General features: G+C 49.7%; 1 protein-coding gene across 1 annotated transcript in view; it reads right to left on the bottom strand.

Annotated features, from left to right (window-relative positions):
• Nucleotides 1–429: 429 nt before the first annotated feature.
• VASH2 (vasohibin 2) overlaps nt 430–22567 on the bottom strand; it is a 28176-nt gene continuing 6038 nt past the window's right edge. Inside the window, 5 exon segments of the mRNA XM_008943816.1 lie at nt 430–499; nt 5782–5897; nt 7743–8012; nt 8014–8149; nt 17169–17243. Of these exon segments, the coding sequence (XP_008942064.1) occupies nt 430–499; nt 5782–5897; nt 7743–8012; nt 8014–8149; nt 17169–17243 (667 nt within the window).

Genomic DNA, 22567 nt, shown 5'->3' on the forward strand with positions numbered 1-22567 from the left:
ATTAATACTGAATATGTTTTTGTTTTTTTTTCTTTAACTGCACCCCAGCACATCTTAACACTAAGAATAAGATTTCTTAGTTATCCCAGTGCTGCTACCCAGCACAATTAAATGCCTGTACAGGGAAATTATATTTGAAGAAACTCTCAGACCACTTGGGTCAGCTGCTATTTGAGAGAGGGGGGTAAAGAAAATCTCATATCCTGGCAAACACAGTATTAGGTTCTCTCTGCTGATGTCTCATCTCTAAATTGAAATAAAATAAATACTGCCACCAAAACAAAATTTCCCCCATTCTATTTTCTAGGTAAAACTGTTATTGTTAGAGTTCACAGGTTAACAAACAGTCCCCTTCCTTCCTCCTTCCACGGGAGTGCAGGTGAAGTGGAGCAGGCAGCACCAGGACGGGCTCCGCGTGGCCGTGGCTGGCTAGATGCGGAGCTGGTAGCCCACCTCGCTGAGCGTGGCCAGCTCTCCTTTCTTGTCCAGCACTGCAGGCCTGCGAGCAGAGGAGGAAAGGGCAGTGCTCAGCAGCCAGCCCCTGCTGCCAGGGCCCTGGAGAGCACAGCTGGCACGGCAGGGACCCTTCACTTCCAAACAGGACCGACTCCATCTCGCGTTCTCTTCGGCGGCACCATCTTGCTGAGTCTGCCACCTGAACTGGTGTGACTGAGCTGCTGGCGTGGGCTGCCTCTGAAGCCAAGCACCAGTGAGGAACAACTCATCCCATACTGGTGGCTGTGATCTGAGCCTGGGAGTGCCCCTCTCCCTCCCACTTGACACAGGGACCTAAACGAGTAGCTGAGACTAGACACATCCTGCCCATGATCTGCTCCAGGGCAGGACTCTGGCTTTTAGATCAGCGTGGAAACAACTGACAGCACACAGGCACAGTGTGTTGTCTCTCTGAACCTGCCTGCTCCTCTTGGCTAGGCCTGTGTGAAAGGCCTCCAAAGAAGAGAGCCTTCCAAACAGAAAGCACCAGATGAACTCCCTTCAGTCTCCAGGTGTCTCATCTTCTGATAGTCCAGCCACTTACCTGAGGCATCACACACTCCACAAATGTTTGCTGCTAAGTCATTCCAGTATACCAACAACCTGAACCAAATGAAACCTTGGGACTGAGCAATCACTCTTTCTATATTTAGCAAGCAATGGAAAAGCTCCTGCAACAAAATTGTTGAACCAAAACAATGCTGATTTATAGACTGTGGAAGTGTCTAATGTGGGAGTTTACTCCAGGCAGTCAGTTATTTTCACACTAAGCTGTACATCTGCTTTTCTGTAAAAAGGCATTGTCTAAAACACACATTTCTCCTCGCAGACCCTACAGCACGCTGCCTTTGCTGGAAAACCACAGCTAAAGCCTGAGGAGTACAACACCAGTTGTACTACCAGAGGTAGCAGCTCGGGTGGTTCCCTGCCTCTCCTCAGAGCTGGCCTCCAGCTCTGGGGCTCACTCTTCTCTCTCCAGGTGGCAGATGTGACCAGTTTGTTGGCAGCCCCAAGGCTGATACCCACCTCCCTGCTGGACACTGCCCGAGCTGCTCTGGGCAGCCAGCACAGCCAAGGCAGAGGCCATAAGGCCAAGGACAGCCTGGCCTGATGTCCTCTGCCAGCAAAAATTCCAAAGTATTTTTGCATTCTTTGATTCAATAAGTGATATTTTTATTCTTTATTAAGAGCAGAGCTGCTAGCACCAGATTTCTGCTGAGAATTTGCACAGCACTTGAGAGCTGGGTATCTTACTATGGACAATGAATGCTCTTCTGTCTAGTCTTACACTGAATGCAACCTGGTTTTCTACCAGTTATCCAAGTAACTCCATTAATATCCCCATCATCCTCTGTGCAGTGCCACCCTGCACCCTACTTCACGTTGGGCACAATCTGTAAGTACTCCACAGGAGTGAAGGTGTCTTCAGTGATCCCTGTCACTCGCAGGAAGGGATTGCACCTGAAGAAATCACTGTAGGGTAGTTTGGATTTTTCCACTTTATTCCTTCAGAGCAGGTGGGATTTGATTCAACAGAAAACAAGCTACAAGCTGCATCCCTCAGAGCTTGCACAGGAGTTGGAGACCATCAAGAGACAGACTGTATGGAAGTTTCCAGTGTCCATCCTTCCTTCCTCAAATTTAGGGATCCTCTTCCCACCCTTCCTCCCTCCATCCCTTTAATTAAAGCCAGAATATGGTTTTAATTAAAGCACACTTGGATGGTTGTACCTTTCCTGATTATCCAGGAGAGCTGGGGAGCTGCTGCACTCCCATGGTCACACACACACTTCCACTCCATGGCGATTCTCTAGCTTGCAGCTACAGACAGACTGTCCTCCATAAGGTTTTAGGAGGAGGCAAGGATTTGTGGGAGCAGAGGCCTGGCAGCCCCCATTCTCCTTGCCTGGCAAATGACCTGGTGTTAAACATCTCCTCTGAAGTGAGTGACCTCTGTCGTGGGCAGCACATCACACCTCCTCTGCAAAGTGGCGATGGGCAGGTGAACAAGCTGCGCACTGCTGCCGGCTGCACCGTACTTACGAGATGTCCCTGATTTTGTACACCCTAATATAATCCTGCCCTCATTGCACATCCCAAATATAAAAGACTACACAGAATTTTCCATTCAGATGCTACCTCAGGCCAGAAGCTCACAGGGCAGTGCTGCTGTGACACAGAGATCTGGTGAACTGACATTTAGGAGCAGAGATCACTTCAGGCTGCTGCACGATGCTCCCTTCTGAGCTCCTGTCAACTCTCCCAAACCCCTCCAGCTCCAGGCACTCCTGCCGAGGGTGACACACTGTGCTGCCTGCTCCAGCACACTGGCTTGTGGTTTACTGCTCCCTCCTGCTTTGGAACTTCAGAAGATGGACAAGTGGACACAATAAAGGTTATTGGCTACCCACCAGATTCACACCACCCTGTATCCTCTTCTATTCATCCTGCCTGTTGGCCACCCTTACCAGGATCCCACCAGCTGTGGGGACAAGAGCACATGGACCACTACCATAGCTCAGTTAACGAGCTGCAGTTTGACTCCACACTAGTCTCCTAGACAGGCACATGCTGCTTGGTGCATCACCATCCATGTCCTGCAACACAACCAACTACCTTCTAGCTCTGCTTCCAGGCTAAAATGCTCCCATGGGCTTGCTGGTGGCCACCACTGGCAGTCACCCAGTAAACTCATCAAGAACCAGGATGAGAAGTTAAAGGGTTAAGACTGTAAAATCCAATTCTGTCCTTAAGCACTGCTTCAGCCTTTGTCCTTCAGGAACACTCCACAGACATGGCAGCTCACCACTCCATGTATTTTTCCCTGGGAGACTTCTCCCAGCAGGCCTCTATCATTTTATTGTTGACAAAACCCAGGCTGTAGTAACAACTTATCAACAGCAAGTGAAGCCTTTCAAACGAATGTATTACTCAGCCCCTGCCAGCTCCTGTGAGAGCACAACACTTCTCTCCCCCTCCTCTGCAGGCTCTCAAACCTGTAATTACAGCATGGGAGTAGGAGAGCCACAAAGAAATGAAACACAGCACTGAGAAGCACAGCCATTCTTTAGCTAGGATTTCAGCCTCAAACCTAGCAAGCCTGGAGGTCTCTCCTCTTCTGTGCGTAACACAAAGGCCTCTCATTGCCACCAGACTCTCTGAGAGACATCAGCACATGGAGGAAAATATCTGACTTCCCCACTTGTGTATCTCACCCTGTGACAACCGCTGTACCTGCTGGTACGTGTCATTCAGCTCAGCCCTGACGAGGGGGTGCCACTCCCCCTTCAGATCTTGGAGACCTCCCACTGCAGGAACCAGCAGACCTCAATTTGGGAAATGAAAGGGTTTTATCACCAGAAGGGAACTCCCTACAGCAGCTCACTCCTATGCAGCATCACTCCTGGTGGGGCAGAAGGCCCAGTCAGCCTTCGAGCCACCAGCATCACTGCACAAAAGCCTTTGAACATCAGGAGCCCAGTTCTTCTCCCTGGCATCACTTTGCTAACAGAGAGCAGACTCTTCAGTCTTCTCAAGGGCCCTGGACCTTCCAAAAGCCCCTTCACTCCCTTGTTCCTTCCAAGTGTACTGGCCAGGATTGCAAGGGGACTATGACACAGCCACAAACCCGTGCTGCAAGAGCTCACATCCACTGAGATGCTTCAACACCTCCCACCAGAGCAGACATTAAAGTCTTGTGTGGAGTCTGCTCTCAGTCTCCTGCTCCCTGCACCATCCTACAGCTGGGTCCTAGACCTTGTACCATGGTCACCCAGAGTTTATTTCAGAATAGCATACAAGTGGCTCTAGATACAGTACAACGCAGCAGAACCACCAAGCCAGTAACAGGTGATGAAGCCAATGCAAGGCCACCAGCACCTCAGCTGACTTTCTGTCCTGGAGAAGCAACACTGCCAAGAAGGAATTGGGCTTTACAGAGCAGCCACATGCCCAGCAGCTCTCTCAGGAAACCACCCAGCTGGCAAGCCTCCAAGCCCAGTAAGATTCACTCTTCACTCCAGACATACGTGATCCACCCCAGCAACTGCAGAAGCACTGTCAGAAGCCCCAAGATGACACCATCCCTCAAGGCAGACCTAGGAGGTGAAGAAGCCTGGAGCAGCTGGACCTGTGGCAACTATAAACACCCAGGCACTAAACAAGAAGCGCTTGGTGACGGAGTCCAAAGTACATCATGGGCTGAGTGTGAACTCACATGTAAAAATAAAAGCCTGCTGTGAAATCATCTGCTGCTAAAGTATTTTTAAGTTATCTTTAGAAGGTTAGCCTAATGTCTCTGTTAGCTACTTTAAAATAAACAAACAAGTGCTGAGACAGTAGTCTGGGAGCCTATTTAAAAAGTGATGATCATAAATACCTGACTGATCTTGGTTACGTACAGGTTTTCACAGTTGTCAGCTCCTGATATGAAGCAGTACAGCTACAACTCAACTCTTCCACATCTAAGGTGTGGCAGTCTGCACTGCCAGGGGCTGTAAAAGGCCCATGAACTGGAAGCTCAGTTTTATCCATTTACAGGTGTTGCACACAGTTAATCCATCCTTCCCCAGACAATGAAAGAAAAACTATTAGCCACGATGCATGAGGGAAGCTGTCTGGATTTTTTTAAGCTGATTAAACTCAAAGAATCACAACGCAAGGGATGTTTCCACTTCAGCCAGAGGAGAAAAGGTTTACTTACTCACCATCCCTGCAAGTCAGACAGTCCTCACCAAAAACAGCTCCACTCAAAGGCTCATCACAAAGAATCCAGTTTCTGTCTCAGTGACCACGAGAGCAGGACACCCCACCACTGACAGCAGATACGTCCCCCTGGTTTTAATACCTATGTCTGAACACCACAAAATGTGATCTAACTACTTTCCCTCCTGTACAGGTGCCCGGCATGCCAGCCCCAGAGGCACGGTCAGGGACAACCCTCACCCCAAAGGCAGCCAAACCCTCCAGTTCCCTGGCAGTTAATCTCTCCAGAAAGCAGACTGTATGAGGACTGAAAAAACAAAAAGCAAAACCCACACTTCCACTTTCACAGTCATCCAGCACCCCAAAGGACTGAATCAAGCAAAGGCCACTGAGGACACGGCACGGAGAGGCCTTTGATCAGCAGTAACCATGACAATGCCAGGCCATCAGCAGCTTCTGGAGTCTCTCAGGCAACCAAAACACCCAGTGCAGTTCTCCTGCGTATGTCAGGGCACATATATCAGTTTTGTACATCCCCACCCTCCACGTCTGGCCCAGCAGGATGGCAGCAGGCATACTCACGATTTGTCTCTCCTGCAGGGCCGTCTCTGAGGGCTGCCCGGCCTGCGGCGAGGGGACAAGGACTTACCCCGGGACCTCTCCTTCACTGGAGAATGGGCACTGGAGGGTTTCAGGATCTGTCAGAGAACGGGGCAGGGAAGGAAAAGGAGTTGGATAAAGGCAGTGATTCACTGAAAATAAAAAATAAAGGGCCTCATGCAGTAGCTGGGATGGCACACAAAGAGCCTTCAGTCCCTCGGGGCTTATTCAAACCCTGCCCAGGTTAGGAGGAACCCAAAGCTGTTCAGAGGACCCCTGCAAAAATTAGTTGTTGTCACCAATTCAGCTCCAAGATAAAAAATGAAAAAAAGGTCTCATCCACAGCTTTCTTCAGAGCTGGCAACAGTGAAGGAGAAGAAAAACAGTTTTGAGCCTCAGCTGAAGGAAACTCAACACAGCCAAATCACACTCTCCAGCCTTCCTCTGCACAGACAGAGGCATCATCTCCTAGGCTAGCAGCTGGACTCCCTGTGACACTGGGACTTCGCAGCAGGTCTCTAACTTGCCTCCATCCCCCAGGACCTCCAACCTCAGAAGGCCATCAGAGCAACACTCACGCTCCAAGTTGTTTTTAAGACCCAGTCCTCCAAAACTGGCCCCTTCACAATGGAAATCCTCTGAATCCAGTGGCTCAAATTCTGAATTCATTTAAGGGAGGGGCCTTCAGCCTTCAAGGGTTAAGGGCTGTGGTCCTGGCCTTGAAGCACTTCCAAGGCCCAGCCCCAGTGTCATAGCTCAGCACACATGAAGAGCTGGTCTCTATCAAAAGCAAGTACTTAAGTTTAGGAAGTCATCCACCCACATGGACTTCTTCAAGTAGAGCCTGCTACAGCTGTTTGTTCACTAGATGGTATTAAAAGAGCATGATTAGAGAAGAAGGGGGATAAAAAGCTTCAGTACAAGCTTGCTGTATTCAACCATATTTGCTTAAGGTGACAGGAGGGTGCAAGTTAGCCCTCAACAGTCCTTGGCAGGGCAGGAGAGGTGGCAGCAAGACGTAGGGGCTACGATGCCACTGGTGACACTTACCCCAAGGTCAGGGCAAGGAGGCAGGCCCCTCAGCCAAAAAGACACGTGGCTGCTACGTAGGAGCCACTCCTCAGCGAGGCAGGGGTGAGAACCCAGAATAACTTGGAAGCAGTGCTGCGTGCTGCTCTGTGAGAGCCAGCTCCGAGTTTAGCAACACACCTGCTCTGCTCCCGCTGCCAGCAGCAGGCTGGGAAGGCACCAAATCCCCTTTCACAACGACCACAACCTGCTCCCTGCCCACGCCAGCTCCACAGGTATGGTCAGGGACACCCCTCATCCCCAAGGGCAGCCAAACTCTCCAGCTTCCTGGCAGGCTGCCCTGTCCCCTCGTCACTTCCCTCGGGGATCTTCAGTCCAACCAGCCAGCAGGGAAGCACCAGCCTGTCAGGGACTTGTTTTCCTCACCCTTCCCCTGTAACCCACTCTGTGACTCAGCCAGGTGTGGGGGGCATCTGGCAGCACAGGGCAAGCCCACCAGCACAGCCTGCAAGGAGAAGCAAGTGACACAGCTGTCCCATGACACCCCTTGGAGCTCAGGTGCAAAGAGCAGAGAGGAGGCCAGCCCCACCACCAGCTTCAGCCCCTGGTACCCTGGGGATCCTCCCAGCCACTTCCTTCTAGCGGCAATAAAAAAAGCAAACTGGGCAACAGCTCCTTGATGGTCAGGGAGAAGTATGGATTCAAGTGTTTCCCAAGCTGAGAGGAGATCTTTGAACTTATAAGGGCTTGAAAAGACACCAAACCCTGTGGGAGAACCACCAAGACAGACATAAACACATCCCCAGCCCACCCGTCACCACCTTAATCTCAGGCTGGGGTTAGTCTGCTGACACGGAGCAGGACAGGACAAGGCACACCCCCTCTGAGCCCAGTGCCCAGGCTCACAGACATACCTTCATCCTCAGATCCCTGGCAAACTTCTCCAGCTCCTTCCTAACTTCTGTGCGCATCATTTTGGATACATTGAGGACCAGCTGTTTCCACTCAATGGGCTGAAAGCTGTGAGGCTCATGCGGGACGTATAATCCTATTTTTACTTTTTTGACTGAATGCAAGTACTTTTTATAGGAGTCTTCAAATTCAAAGATGAGGTCGCTCAGAGTTCGGTAAGTGAGAGGCTTGTCCATCAGATCCGGCCGCCTGCTCATGCCCAGCGAGCCGTAGCCTCCCCGTCCCCGGGTAGCCGTACCGGCCGTTGCAGTAAATCCCGAGCACCACGTGATGAAAACAGTTCCCTGAGAAGTGGGTTTTAAAGCTGATGGGGAATCGTTCCACAGAGGGCTGCCCGTTCGTTAGGTATCTGGTGTCCACTACGTCAAGGCAACAATGGTTCTGGAGGGGAGCACGCACTATTGTCCTTGTAAGGCATCTGTAGCAGGTTTGGGTTTTTCTAACTGCCAGGGCAAGGGCTTTCTTGCAAACAGAAATTTATTCTTCTTGTGCCCCAGAAAAGGTCAATGCTGCCAAAGCCCATTTCACTGCTTGGAGTATAAGATGCAATGGTCCAGGCAGGGAAGAGCCTGACTTTCAACCACATTTCAGGAGGAAGGAATTAACACAGCGATGCTTGGGTCAGCTTGCCAGAAGAGAGATCATCCTCCCTGGACCTGTGGGAACTCCCCCAGTTGATACCAACATCAAACTCCCATGCTCCTGACAAGCAACGTTTTCTTCCATTTCATGCTGGAGCTTGGTACAACTCAGGTTACTGATCCTCATTTTCCTACATCTTCAGACAGTACAAAACCCCCTGAATTTACTCCTCTCCAGGGCGACGGGCCATCTGTATAGGAGCTCTCAGCATGGCTGCTCCTCATACAAGAGGGGGTTTGCACCTTACCCTTGTAACATGTTGCTGAACGAAGGAAAGCTCCCAGGCAGATAATTAATTAGCTGAGCCCAGAGACACAGTCAGGAACAAACATTTACAAAAAGCAAAACATGTGCCCTGAGTCACTGCCTGGCCGTTTCAGACACACCACAGGGGGAGGCCAGGGCCGGGCTCCAAGACAGCGCAGCAGGTGACCTCAGAGGGGAACCACGCACGGTGCCAGGTCACCCGCTGGCCGTGCCAGGGGCAGCAGAGTGAGATCCCCCAGGCAGGGGGCTCTGCGTCAGTGCCTACGCTGCGTGCGGCTCCAGCTGCTCGTCCTTGGACAGCTGCAGCCCACCCTGGCTCCACGTGCTGACACCCCGCCCCTGGCACGGCAGCTGAGAATGCCAGGGCACGCAGGAGGAAAGACCGACCAGAAAAGGCTACAGTAAGATGCTCCAGCCTGGGGTTTCTCCAGCCCAAGGCACCTGCTGTAACCCCAGAGGCAGATGAGGTCAAGGCAGCCAGTCAGGGTGCTGCCACTGTGACATATGCTGGCCCTAGGGGCACCACTGCCAGAACAGCCTCAGGGCAACCTGAGAAACAGAAGAGCTGGGTTGGCTCCTGATGGAACCATAGAATCTGGCTCAGATCAGGGTCCTGCTCTGGGGATCTCCAGCATTCCCTCCTCCCCCTACCCCATGCCCAAAAAGGAAGTTTTTAACAGCAGTGAAACAAGTGCCACCAGACAGCTGAGATGCCCTGGGATGTTACTGCGACCAGCCTTCCGACTGCCCGACAGCTGCTGGGGAACTGAGAACACAAAAAGCCTTTGTACCAACACCATAAAACACAATTCAGGCTCAGTCCTGGCTCTGCCTAGCCTGACACGTCATCTGGGCACCAGTGCAACTCCCCAAGGACGCTCACCCTCCATCCACACCCCACATTTCATCGCTTGTCTCTACAGCAATGCAGGAAAACCATTCAGTGGCTCTCATTTGTCTCCAAAACATCTTCTCAAGGGGATATTTCACCCACTTGATGCTTGTCGAATTTCACATATTCACACTTTTGCCCTCCAGGTGAACACAGAAACCACCTAGTAACAGATTTGTGAACTGCCCACACCCTGAGGTCAGCAGCAAGGAGTTAAACCTCTGTACAGGAAAAAAAAAATAAAAGGCAAGAAAAACACATTGGCAAAAATCTTTCAGAACAGCTACAGGGAAGCTTTTTGGTTCAGTGTCAGAACATATTTATCTGCATTCAGTGCTAGTTGTCATCAGCTTTAGCAGTCTGGAGAAAACGTATTAGAGGGTACAGAACAGAAGACATTATGGGCCCAGCCCCTGGAGCACTTGAGTGTGGACAAGCCTGCAAAGCAGAGCACTGACCTCCCAGCCACACACAGCCCCTCAGCCCAGCCACGGCTGGGTGCTCCCACCCCACCTACACCAAACACCCTGCAGCAACTGCCAGGGCTCACCCTGGCATCAGCTACACCAGCATGGAACAGAAATAGCTCTGTTGCCTTCAGTGGTCTTGCTGAACTGCTGTTGCAGGACCAGCTTGTCTGAGAAAAACCTCTCACCATCAGCAGAGTTAAAGATTATAAATACACTGCAAGGTCAGAATGGAGCCCAGCACTGTTACATCCACTGGAACACTCAGCCCCCAGTCACCTCATTTAAAGGGTCACCTTGCTCCAGGCCTGAAAAGGAGAGGCCTGTGTACATCAAAGTCACAGTACAACAATTTGTATCCTACAGACAAATACTTGCAGATGCCCATTGTATTTATCATTCTGTGTAACTGAAAAAGCAGTATCTTTTATTAACACCTATGAAGCTTTTAAACATCACCACTATTTTTCCCCTTCATTATGAAAGGGTTTTCTCTCCGCTCCCTGAGTGCTTTTCTATTAAGTCCACACAAAGCTTTGGTGACCACCTGCCACACATACACACTTCAGACACAAGGTCTCAGAGAAGTTGCAATTTAATCTCATTAAATACTAGGTAGGAGTAAAATAATCTTTTGAGGATGGAAATTACCCATCATCAAATAACCCAGCAACAACCGCTGTGGAAATTAACCTTTGGGTACAGGTTGTTTCTGCTGAGTGACTAGTTAATGAGAGTTCCCACCCGAGATGAAAAACACAGCAAACGGGTTGGAAAGGCATGTCAGATCTTCCCTTCCTTCCATGGATCATTATTATGTCTGTTCCATTCTGCTCTGCCCAAGGAGAGCTGTATTGTGGCAAACAAAAGGCAAGGACACAGCAATGCCACAGCTGTAATCACGCTTTTGAGCTGAGACTTGTCACTGGAGACGAGGAGTCAGGGAGTAAATTAGGTGCCACAATAGAGCAGCAGCACAGAGCAGGAGAGGGCAAAAAAGGCTGCCCCAAAAGCTCGGTGGCCTCCCCGTCCTGGGTCTTCATGTAAATAACAGCAGCAGAAAAACAGCACTGAGGGATGCTCATCTCCTTGGAGATCACACAAGAGGGATAGAATCACAGCATCACCATGGTTGGAAAGGACCTCCAGGATCATGAAGTCCAACCTCCCTCCCAACATTTCCCTAACCACTAGACCACAGCCTCAAGTGCCACATGCACTCATTGTTTGAACACCTCCAGGGCTGACTCCACCACCTCCCTGGGCAATCCACTCTCTCAGTGAAGAAATTCTTCCTACTATCTAATTGAAATCTTCCCTGCCACAACTTGAGGCCATTTCCCCTTGTCCTATCATCAGTAGTTTGGGAGAAGAGACCAACACCAGCCTCACTACAACCTCCTTTTAGGTAGTTGTAGAGAGTAACAAAGTGTCCTCTCAGTCTCCTCTTCTCCAGACTAAACAGCCCCAGTTCCCTCAGCCAGTCCTCATCAGGCATGTTCTCCAGCCCTCTCACCAGCCTCGTTGCCCTTCTCTGGACTCATTCCAACACCTCAATGTCCTTCTTATCCTGTGGTGCCCAAAACTGGGCACAGGACTCAAGGTGCAGTCTCACCAGTGTTGAGACCAGGGTCAGGATCACCTCCCTGCTCCTGCTGGCCACACCATTTCTGATCCAGGCCAGGATGCCATTGGCCTTCTTGGCCACCTGGGTATGCTGCTGGCTCATGATACTAATCTTCTGGCTGACCACCTCTGGTACCAACATCCCTCCTCTTCACCTATAGAGAGGAACTGCACAGTATCTGGAGCTCCATCAGGGCCTCACAAGCATGGGCTGGTATGGCACATCCTCATCCCCCAGGGATTCCCAAGCTCTGCCCACCCTGACTCTCAGATCTTCTGCAGCCTCATACTAGTCCCTCAACCCTCTTCCACCTCACAGAGATACTAGTGCCTGGTGGCCAGGGCTGCATATATTCAGCAACTGATGAATTCTGGTCTCTTACTCCATGAGGCTGAATCTGAAAGATACAGGTTTGGGTCAGAGGAGCATGAGAAGAACTGGGCCCAAAGCATACATCACACTTTGGGGGTGGCAGGTCATTGGTGTAAACAGTTATGTCTGTGTGAGCAAGTAAGCCTTCTGGAGCACACCAATGCTGCCAGCAGCCTGCAGAAAGGGCCACGTTTCCAATGCCAGCATGCAGCTCCTACAGATCTGCACATCCACACAAAGCACACCATCCCCTGGAGCCACAGGCAGTTGTGTCCCACAGTCCCATCACCTCCACCACCCAGGCTCACACACAATCTAGCCTGGATATCCAGAGACATTCAGATCCCAGGCTCAAATACAAGCAAGACTGGGGACACAAAACCTGCACTCCAGCCACCACCTCGATCTTCTTGAGCAGTGGGGCAAGTGAAGAGTAGCATCCTTTCAAAGGAGAAGCAGAGCATTAGTTAAGGTGGCAGCTAAATCAATCCCTTCGTTTTAAAACTCTGGAGCAGAAAGTACCTGGATGGGTTTTCTTTAACTCTGCACACTCACACAATGACTCAAACAATTCCCTTCCATGGTTTGTTTTTTTTTTTTCCTCCACTTTCTAGTGAACTCTAATATCAAAAATGTCCCCACAAAGAAGTTCCAGCATCTTCCCCTCCCAGTACAGACCCATCCCCACCCAGGTGCCCCCACTGCCGTGCACAGAGCAGTTTCCAGTCAGGAGAGACACTTCGAAGCCTTTCACACCTTCTTTATTTGCCAGCAGCAACTTTTAGAGAAAACATTTTCTCTTGGTTGGTTTGTTTTTCTTCTCTTATTAATACATAATTAGAGCAGGACCTTTCCATGTGCCAGCACATGGCTTTAAAACATTTCTGGAAGTAGGTCTTCACTGCTCACAGCACCCACCAGACAGCAGCTGGCTCCCTGGCGCTAGGTGAGCTCAGGTTACCTGCCACCAGCAGTTTTCCCACCTCCACAAGGAACCACAGCATGGAAAGCAAGGGGACACGCTGTGAGGACCACAGCCCACCTGTGTCTAAACCAACTCCAGCAGGACTTCAGCCAGGAGGATCAAGCTGGTGCTTTGCCAAGCTGACAGGCAGCAACTGTGCAAGATGTGCACTAGCAAGAGGTGAGGAGATGAGTGCCACCCCTGCACCCTGCCTCCTCCCCTGCAGCACCAAAAGGGACCCAACCCACTGAGACCTCCAGGGGCATGGAGCATGAGGAGACCCTCCTCAGAGCCCCAAAGAAGAAAAGCCCTGCAGAGCCCACAGCAGCTCAAAACAAACCAAGGCACATGCAGGTTTCATATGTAAATGCTGGATCAATTGCTTGCCCAGACCTGCCCACCAACACTGATGCCCTGGTGGGTCTAACCAGACCTGCCCCCCAACACTGATGCCCTGGTGGGTCTAAGCACCTAGCTGTCCCAACACTGATGCCCTGGTGGGTCTAAGCACCTAGCTGTCCCAGTGCCCAGACACACAAGTGCTTCTCCTCCAGCTGCAGGAAGATCCAGCACCACACCTGACACCTTCTGGTTTCTCCACTATGAGTCCCACTCTGCCTTGCAAAACAGACAGGAAAGGGAAAGCCAGATGAACTTGATACTGAGCAAGTGAGTACCTGTCATGCTCCTTGTGCTAATCAACTTGTTATTTATTATAAGTTTGAAATTCTCCCTTATTTAACTCTGATAAGATGATATTGCAGCACTTCGTATCTTAAAGCCCAGCATGGGTGTTTTTTGATGAAGTCTGATCGAGTTGAACACAGAAAACCATGGGGTGTCTGGTCCCCACCTTTCCTGCCATTCACAAGGGCTGGGGAAGCACAAACCAGGCACCCTGAGCCATCAGGGCACATGCAGGCTGGAAGGGGGGAGACCAGGCTGAGAGGAGTGAGCAGGCAGCTTTATTTATGCTAGCAGTGCTGAAGCTGCTAGCTCAGAGTGAGGAGGTGGAACAGGAGGAAAAGAGATCTCAGGATTCAAAACTGTTAGATAGGGCTACAGTAAAAACAGAAGATCTTTTTCCCAGCAATCAAGCAACTGCTCCCAATGTCAGAGGGCCTACAAGCACCAGCAGTCAATGCTTGCACAAGTTTCCAATCACAGCCTGGAGTCAAGACAGCATTTCTGACAGGCTCCAGGAATGAAGAAACCCCAGGTTTGGGATTGCTTACCGTGAGGCAGAGTGCTACAAAGCTCACATCTGCACAGAGAGCCCACATTCCTCTGACAGCCCCAGTGCCCAGGAAGGAACAGCTCGATCAGCTGGCTCAGCTGTGGGGCAGAGGGTGGGCCTGTCAGGTTGGCATCCCTTGTTTTGAGGCACCTGTTCTCCAGTGCCTGGCACAGTCTGAGGTGACCAGCTTAAGATTAGGCTGTGACGACAGAAGCAATTAAAAGCTCCCATGTCCTCTCAGCCACTAGAGGGGCTGTAGATACTCAGCAGGACCCTCCTTGCCTATTTCAATAAGCGAGTGAGTTGAGCTGTGAACAAGTAGGCAGAGGGCAAAAAGGGACACTGGGGACATCAATGGCCTACAATGATTGCAAGAAATTCTCCTTCTTACTAGCCCAGAGACGTATCTGCTAGGCAGGAGAAGCAGGAGCAGGATAAGCCCAGGATAAACATCATCCACAGATTAAATGCACAGAAGGTATAGTGCAGAAGCTATTAAATAACTTCTTCCACCTGAGGCACTGCTGCTCTCCTCTTCCTCATTTAATAGTATTATTGGACAGAGGGAGGTCTAATACACTGCATGGGTCTGACGGTTACCTCACATGAGCTGAGAGAGGCAGGCTGAAGGCAAGAGGGGTGAGTGAGTTGTGTTTACTGAACACAGACACGCTCTGCGGGACTCCCCGAGGATGGACACCATGCTGCTTCCCTCTCTCCCCTCTGACATTCTGCTATCCCCATTGTAATAAACTGAACAAAACATGGATAAAATTCCCTGGGCAATTTCTGTCTTTGCTGAGAAAGAATGGGCTGAACACACCATTACTCAGCTGATTCACAACTGAAGGGAGAAATGCCCTGGGGAAGACAGCAGGAGGAATGTCTCTGGTCAGGCACGGATGAGCAGACTGTCTAAGCAGAGAGACACGGAGCCAGTTCAGACAGCTGCACAGAGAACATGATCAGTGCAGATTAATGCTAAATAATATAAGAAGATCTGTACAAGCTTTCAGTCATCTCACAGCAGCTGCTCCCTTGGTACGTGCAGACAGGGTAGCTCCATACTTTAACTCATCGCCCTAAAAAACGCTTCACGAGATAGCATGAAGGCAATTATGCAAAACTTCATTCTGCACCACGAGGGATTACAGAAGCACTTCATAAGAAGTCACACAGTAGAAGGCCACTGCACAAGCCAGCAAGCAGCTCTGTTAAAACGACATCTTGCTAAGCTGCTCTGTGGAAGTCTGCCTTTGACTGAACTCTCACACCAAGGGTCCACTGTAGTGGGCTGTGCTTTTTAGTGTCCAAGCAACACGGCAAAGCCTGCCAGCACACAATTTACAAGCAGTACCTTATTTCCAGAGACAGAGAAGGGAACCAGAGGTTAACACACCTACATGCAGGGATGCTCCGTTTGGGTATGTGAAGGTGTTGGAGAACACTGGTTTGACACTCCAGAGAGCATGCAAGCACATCACTCATCTGGTAACTGCCTGACCTGGGAAAGCAAGTTGTGCTTTGTGTACCCTCTTTCCAAATGAAAAAAAAACAGTCAAAACTTTTAGATCAGCAAGAATCCTTTGAGCTGATCATTGTCATCAGTATGCTGCCAATATCTTCACACCTCTGCTCGTGTGGTATGTGGAATAATCGGTGCAGTGCTAGAACTAGAGCACTGGAAGCCATGCTGACACTGCAGAGCAGCACCAGCTTCACCTGGGCATTACTTCCCCCACCCCTTTCATCCTCAGTTTCAGACACAACCTTGACACAAAGGCAAGCAAACCAGCTCCACTGACATCACTCCCATTTCTGGGAGGGTATTGGTTTGAGTCTCTTGCTGACATGGAGCCCCCAGGAGCCCCACCCCTCCCTCAGCTGCACACAGACCCTGCCAGAGCTCGCAGAGGAAGCCCTGTAAGGCTGAGCCCCCTTTCAGCCCCAAAGCCTGTCCCTGGTGCACCAGGAGCCAAGGGAGGACCACATCTGGCTGCAGGACTCCCACACAAACCTCTTGGCTTGGCCAATGTCCCCTTCTCCCCTTCCCAGGCCACCGCAGCACTCCCCCCCCCCCTCAGGAGCCCTCACCAGGCAATACCAGCCAGGCTCTGCCAGCACCTCCTCCCACAGGAGGGGGCAGCAGCAGCCAAGTAAAAGGCCAGGGAGACCAGCCAGCAGCTCCAGGGTTTATTCTGGGTGGGGTTTTTGCTTTGTTTTAAATCAAACCCCATCAGTTGTGGTAAGATGTATCCAGCATATTATTCCTGGAACCCTGTCTTACCCTGCTCTAGTTTTAGGATGATGTATGTTGATTTATAAGTGACAGCACAAGAGGGTCAAGAAGTGAGTCAGTCCCTAAATGAAAATATTCTTTTTTTTTCCTGAGACTGAATAAGAAGCAAATATTACTTTAAGGTAAAGTTTAAATGTTTAACTATAATACACACATTTCTGCACAAAGCACAGAGTGGGCTGAGAGACAAAAACTAATGTGATTGCCATGTAAACACTAGACAAACATATGATAGAACCTGCATTCCTCAGGTGTTACCAAGCTCCAGAAATATTCAATAAAGAAATACTAATGAAGAAAACAAGTGTCTGTCTGCAAAGGCCCTATCTGGGCACTCTGGGTCAGATCCTGACGTCATGCAGGTGACCAGGGCAGAAGTCAAAGGTGGCACAGCCAGAGCATGACACTGGTGAACTGGGCATACAGCATCCAGATGCCTCCTCACACATCTAGGTGATTTGGCAACTTGTTGACCAGCACCACAGCAGTTCCCCAAGCTGCTGGCACTCACCTTGGGCTGGGACCATCTCAAACAGCATCCAGGCAAGGCAATACATTGAACAGTGCTGCAGTGGAAAGTCACAGGCACATGAAAGGATACATCCCCAGGATAACTGCTTCAAGGCATTTGATAGGTAAGGACTCCCTGGTCATTTCTTTTGCTGTCTCCATTAACCTAAAACAGAAACAAAGAAGTTTTGAGTCCTTTCACTTGGAGCAGCTGACAGGAATCAAAGGGTTCTCTCACCCACGGAAAGCCAGGCACCTCAGGTTATCTCAGAAAGTGCTGGTGAACTTGGATTTTCCTATTCAGCAACTTGCCAGAGCCCTGACGACTTCTGGAGGGAAAAAAAACCCAAAATGTTTGGCCTCCCAGTGCTTTCCAGCCCCTGAAGATGGGCTGGAGGAATGCAGTCCTCTGTGCCTCTACCAGCAACTCCATGAGCATCACTGCAGGCTCTAACACAAAGCTGAGCTGCAATAGCTGACAATCATGGAATCTCCTACTGCACGACCAAGTTTAGCTTATTTTCAACAGACACAAGAGAGAGGATGGCTACACGATGGCCCCCTGAAAGGTACACATGCCCCTGTGAGCCTATAGCTCTAGGTGCAGAAGATGATTTAATGCCTTTTTATGAAAGCCAGCTCTGCAGGAAGATCTGCCAACACAGATCATTCACACCACTAGAAGCTGAGATTTCCCCCCCCCTCATTTTACTGCTGCTCCCCACCTCCTGTGGGCTGGGAAAGTGGTAAAAACCATAGGATTTCCAGCAGGAGTACATGCCCAGGATCTTGCCAGCTCACACAGTTTAGTGACAACCTGGACTCTATCTTTGGAGAAGAGTTATCTGACAGGGACAACACTGCAGTAAAAAACACACAACCTGATCCTGGCTCAGTTGAGAAGACTGTCGTGCCAGACTGACACCACACCATCAGCCAACCAGGTACCCTATCCACCCTCCACAGGCAGATCCTGATATCCCAGATTGTTTAAAAAAAAATGGAAGGAGGTTAACAAAAGGTCAGAAGAGTCATATTCAATGACACACAAAAAAACCCAACACCACACTAAAAAACAACCAAAGGATGACTTCCTTTTTGATGTCTTCTCTATCCATATCATTTTCTTGAGCAGTGCTTTGTAAACAGATCCCTACTCAAAGGAAACACATTATAAAAATATTTGTGTTAGAGAAAATGATGAAAAAATGCATCTGAAACCATTAGATTAGAAACCAACTGTTTCTCCCAGTTTCTAATTTGCCCACCTCACGCATTTTAAATCTTACAGTGAGTGCAAATGGCAATGCAGCTTCCACTGAAGCTGTGATGTGATTACACCCTGTCATAGCCGTCCTGTGTCCCATCTATCCACATTAGAAATTATCTCTTCATTTGTAAACAACCACCCTTTACACTCTGCCTGCAATACAGAACCCAAATTAGCTTGCCTGCCTCCTACACGCTCACAATCTGCCACAGAACCCCCACTGCTGGAAGCAGGGAGCAGCTCTGGCAAGGGAGCACAACAGGGGCCTTCTGTCCCCAGCAGCAGCTCCTCAGTGCTGGTCACACCAGTAGCCACTGCAAAGCCCTGTCTCCATCCAGAGGAGTGTCCCATGCAGATGAGGCACAGGAGGTATCCATGAACAAGTTGATCAATTCAATTTCTTCTAACTCCAGGGGAGATAAAAAAAAAAAAAAAACCAAACCACACACACCCCACAAAGAGCTCATAGCTGATTATGAATATGCATCAGAAGCAGGAACCAGCTCAAGCTGTAAAGCTGTTCATTTTAAGCCATTTAGTGTGGTCTCTGGCTGGTTAACGTGGTCCAAGGGGCAGGGCCAGCACCACCTCCTCAGATCTGCACCTATGCTGACCCTGCTGCTGGCAGGCAAACACAGTGACTGGAGCTGCCCTGTCACCCCCTGCAGAGTTACATCTCCTCACACAGCTTTCAGTAAGCTCTCTGCTGTCAAGATTTCAAGGTCTTGTCAGCATGAAGACAACATTAATGTTCCCTGGCTTCACAGCCAGGGAAAAAGACTTCCAAGTAACTGGCCTAAATAAGCAGTCAAATTACTGCTGACTTACCTGTCACAGCAATGCTCACACTATTTAAGCACCCAGTTGTATTCAACATGCACTATTCACAAGCCACACAGGCTGGTTCTGAAACACAGCTCTCCAGAATGCTGTGTGGTCACTGAGACAGATGTCAATTAACAGGAGAGGCATTTTGCTTGCTTGCAAACACACTGCCCACTACTGCATGGGTACTGCAGCTGTCCCTTCTGTGCTGAGGGCAGCCCTCCCTTCCCTTTACCTACCACCATCAAAAGCTGGGCTTGGCAGGGACCCTGGGCACCCCACTGTCCCACCTCCTGCTCAAAGCACAGGGCTCCAGGAGCAGCAGCAGGTGCCCACACCCCAGATCATGGCAGTGATGAGGATCTGTGCAAGGGGAGCACCAGACCAGAGGCATCACCAGTGATCAGCAAACAGGAGTCCCCCTGCACCCAGAGAGCAGGTCACACCAGAGCCTTGGGGAATGCTCTGCAAGCAGTTTGCCTTTTTTTTGTGTTTACAGCAGAAACCATGAGGTTCACACAGATGACCCAGTTCAATAGCCACTGAGAGTTTTTTCTCCTGCTTTTAAGGAGCTTGAGACAAAGCATGACCTTAAACCCTGTGTCTGTGTTGGAAGCAGAGCCTCTGGAGAATCCCCAAGCCACTGCTCTGCCCAAAGTAGCACAGCCAAATCTAAATCACTCCTCACAGGATTTTCCAACTTACTTTTAAGTGCCTTCTCAAAGGCTTGGGAACCCACCAATCTATCCTATACTTAACTTTGCATCTAAGAAGGTCCCCTGATTTAAAACTAAATCTTCCCCTTTTTTGCAATTTAAATCAGAAGCTATTTCTGCTGTGTATGGTGGGCATCCAGACCATTTATTATCTCTCCTCATGCACCAGACATTTGCATATGCAACAGGCCATAATCTACCCTCTCCTCTGTAAACAGGAGAAAGGAGACACAGGCTTTGTTTGTTTTTAATCCCTCCCTTTCTCACCTCAAAGCTTCCCCCTTAGGTCACCTTTTCTAGACTCCAAGCAATGTTTGTTGCTTTCCTTTAGGACTTTCTTCAACTGCCTCACATCTCATGGTCCTTCAGCTAAGCCCACCACACCACAACACAAACAGATCTGTTTCCTTCTCAATCCAAGTTTTAGTATGTTTTTGTGACCAATCCATGTGCTGTTGTCTTTTTCCCTGTAGACCCACACCAAATGCTGGGGAAGTTTTGTTTGTTGTTTGGTTGGTGGTTTGTTTTTTGTGGGGGTTTGTTTGCTTTTTTAAGATCAACTTCTCCTTTGCAAAGCTAGCCTTTTGTTCTCCACTGTGTATTCCCACAGCTGGCTGTTCCCACAATATTCCCAAAATATTCTCCTCTGCATTTGCCATTACTGAATTACCTCCTGTTTGTTCCAGCCCAGCTCTCACTTACCCTTCAAGATCACTCTGAGTCCATGTTCCACCTTGTAAAGCCCTGTCACCTTGTCCAGCCTGGGCCACAAAGCACATCTATTCACCAACAGTCTCATCTGCACCACTAACAAAAAAACACTGACCTGGGACAGGGATTGCACCCCTCAACTGACAAGCTCTGCTAGGCAAGAACAAGCTGCCAGTGGGGCACCACTTCCCAAGCACTGCTTTTCACCAGGCTGGGTCCTTGTGTTAAAAAGTTCTATTTAGATGGAGGTCCCTGCCTTATCTGGGGGCTGCCCAAAGCCACACTGGAGCAAAGTGTTATCACATCCACAACTTCTCCCTGACTGACAAAAGCTCTTACACTCTCACGGAAGGGAATGATCAGAAAAACTGTGCCAAACTAAATTCTCATTGCCTATCATGTGCCCTGAAACTGAAGATAAACTCAGAAAGTTCCTAGATTTAACTTCTCCCTTATTTATTCTTAAAGGCTGATATCTTTGTCTTCCCCAGTTCCCAACAAGAGCGTCTATCCTCCCCACACTAACAGAAGTATTAATGGTTTGGAGTTTGCTTGTCTGTTCTGAGTGATCTAGGACAAATGATGGAGCATCTAGCTCATTTGAAGAATAACTCACTATAAGTGCTCTTTGACTTCTCCTTTCCCTGTTTTCTTTCACTCCTAAATTCTTACTGTGCTGTCTCAGAGCATGGGGGCAGCCCATCTCTTCCAAGAACTTGAAGGAGACTGTTCAGTCAAAAATAAGTACCACACAGCTTCCCTTTCTGCAGCATTTACACCACTAACTAAAGTCTGCCAGGCAGATCTCTATTCCAGACCGTGGTGAAACACTTCTGCCTCTAACAAAAGTAAACACCAGGAACAGGCTGTGTGCTCCTCCATCAAGACCCAGTCCTGGGCTGATGGTGATATTTCCTTGTTAACTGACTCAAATTTCCTTCAGTCCTTTCAGGAACCCACCTGGATTATTTCCCCTGCTTTCTGTAGTAACAGAGGTCCTGCAGAGGAGTTGGGTTTGCCTCATCAGGCTGTTTCCTGTTTAAAATGGCAGTGTCTGCAGACATCTCATGGGAACCATGAACTCCTTTCGCTCCCAGATTTTTACCTAGGGCAGCCAATTTCATATACAGGTTAGAAAAAGCTTCAAACCTCTTAGCATGCCCAAAACCAGCTGGTGCCCATCACACTGGAGTCACTTCAGAGATGACCATGCTTCGGAGGAGAAGTTACCTTCACCAGAAAGACTTCTACAGACTTCAGTAAAAATTGTATTAGTGAAATCCTCCAGCACGTTCTCCACAAACTTCTCCTTCCCCAGGCATGAGCTGGAGGCATTTATTTGCAAGAGGTCCATAAAATCACCCTCTCCAAAGTTTTACTAAGTCTCCTGGCACTTTTAGTCTTCCCAGTGAAGCCTAGAAGTGGAATGCACCAACAGGAGTGAAAGGAGATAGAACAACAGAGCAGCTAGTACTCTCATGAACCTCCTCAAAACCAGTTTGTTTCAACGGCAGAAGCACATTAGTACCTGCTGCACACCGCACCGTATCTGCAACATTCTCCCTTTGTGTGACAGAGAGCAGATGTTCCAATGCCTTCTGCAGTCTACTGTCTGGAAATGGTACGAGTCCATTTTTTTTAACAGCCCCATCAGGGTTCCTTAGCAACACAGAGTGCTGGAACAGGGATATTCTCCATCCCCCTCTTCGCTGCCATACCGACACTCGCACCCTGGATTGCGGCTGCTCCCCCTCTGCCGCTGGGGGCCACTGAGACAGGGACTCCAGTGTGGGGCTGCAGCAGATGGCGTTCACGGCCTCGGTGTGATGGCTTCCCTGTGCCCAGCCAGCCCACAGCACCCCTCACGGGCAGCCTGTGCTTCCCTGACACGGCCACACCTTCCCCACGCAGCCTGTGCTTCCCTGACACGGCCACACCTCCCACCCGCAGCCTCTGCCTCCCTGACAC

This window comes from Merops nubicus, unplaced genomic scaffold, assembly GCF_000691845.1.
Source record: "Merops nubicus isolate BGI_N331 unplaced genomic scaffold, ASM69184v1 scaffold8137, whole genome shotgun sequence".
Lineage (NCBI taxonomy): Eukaryota > Metazoa > Chordata > Aves > Coraciiformes > Meropidae > Merops > Merops nubicus.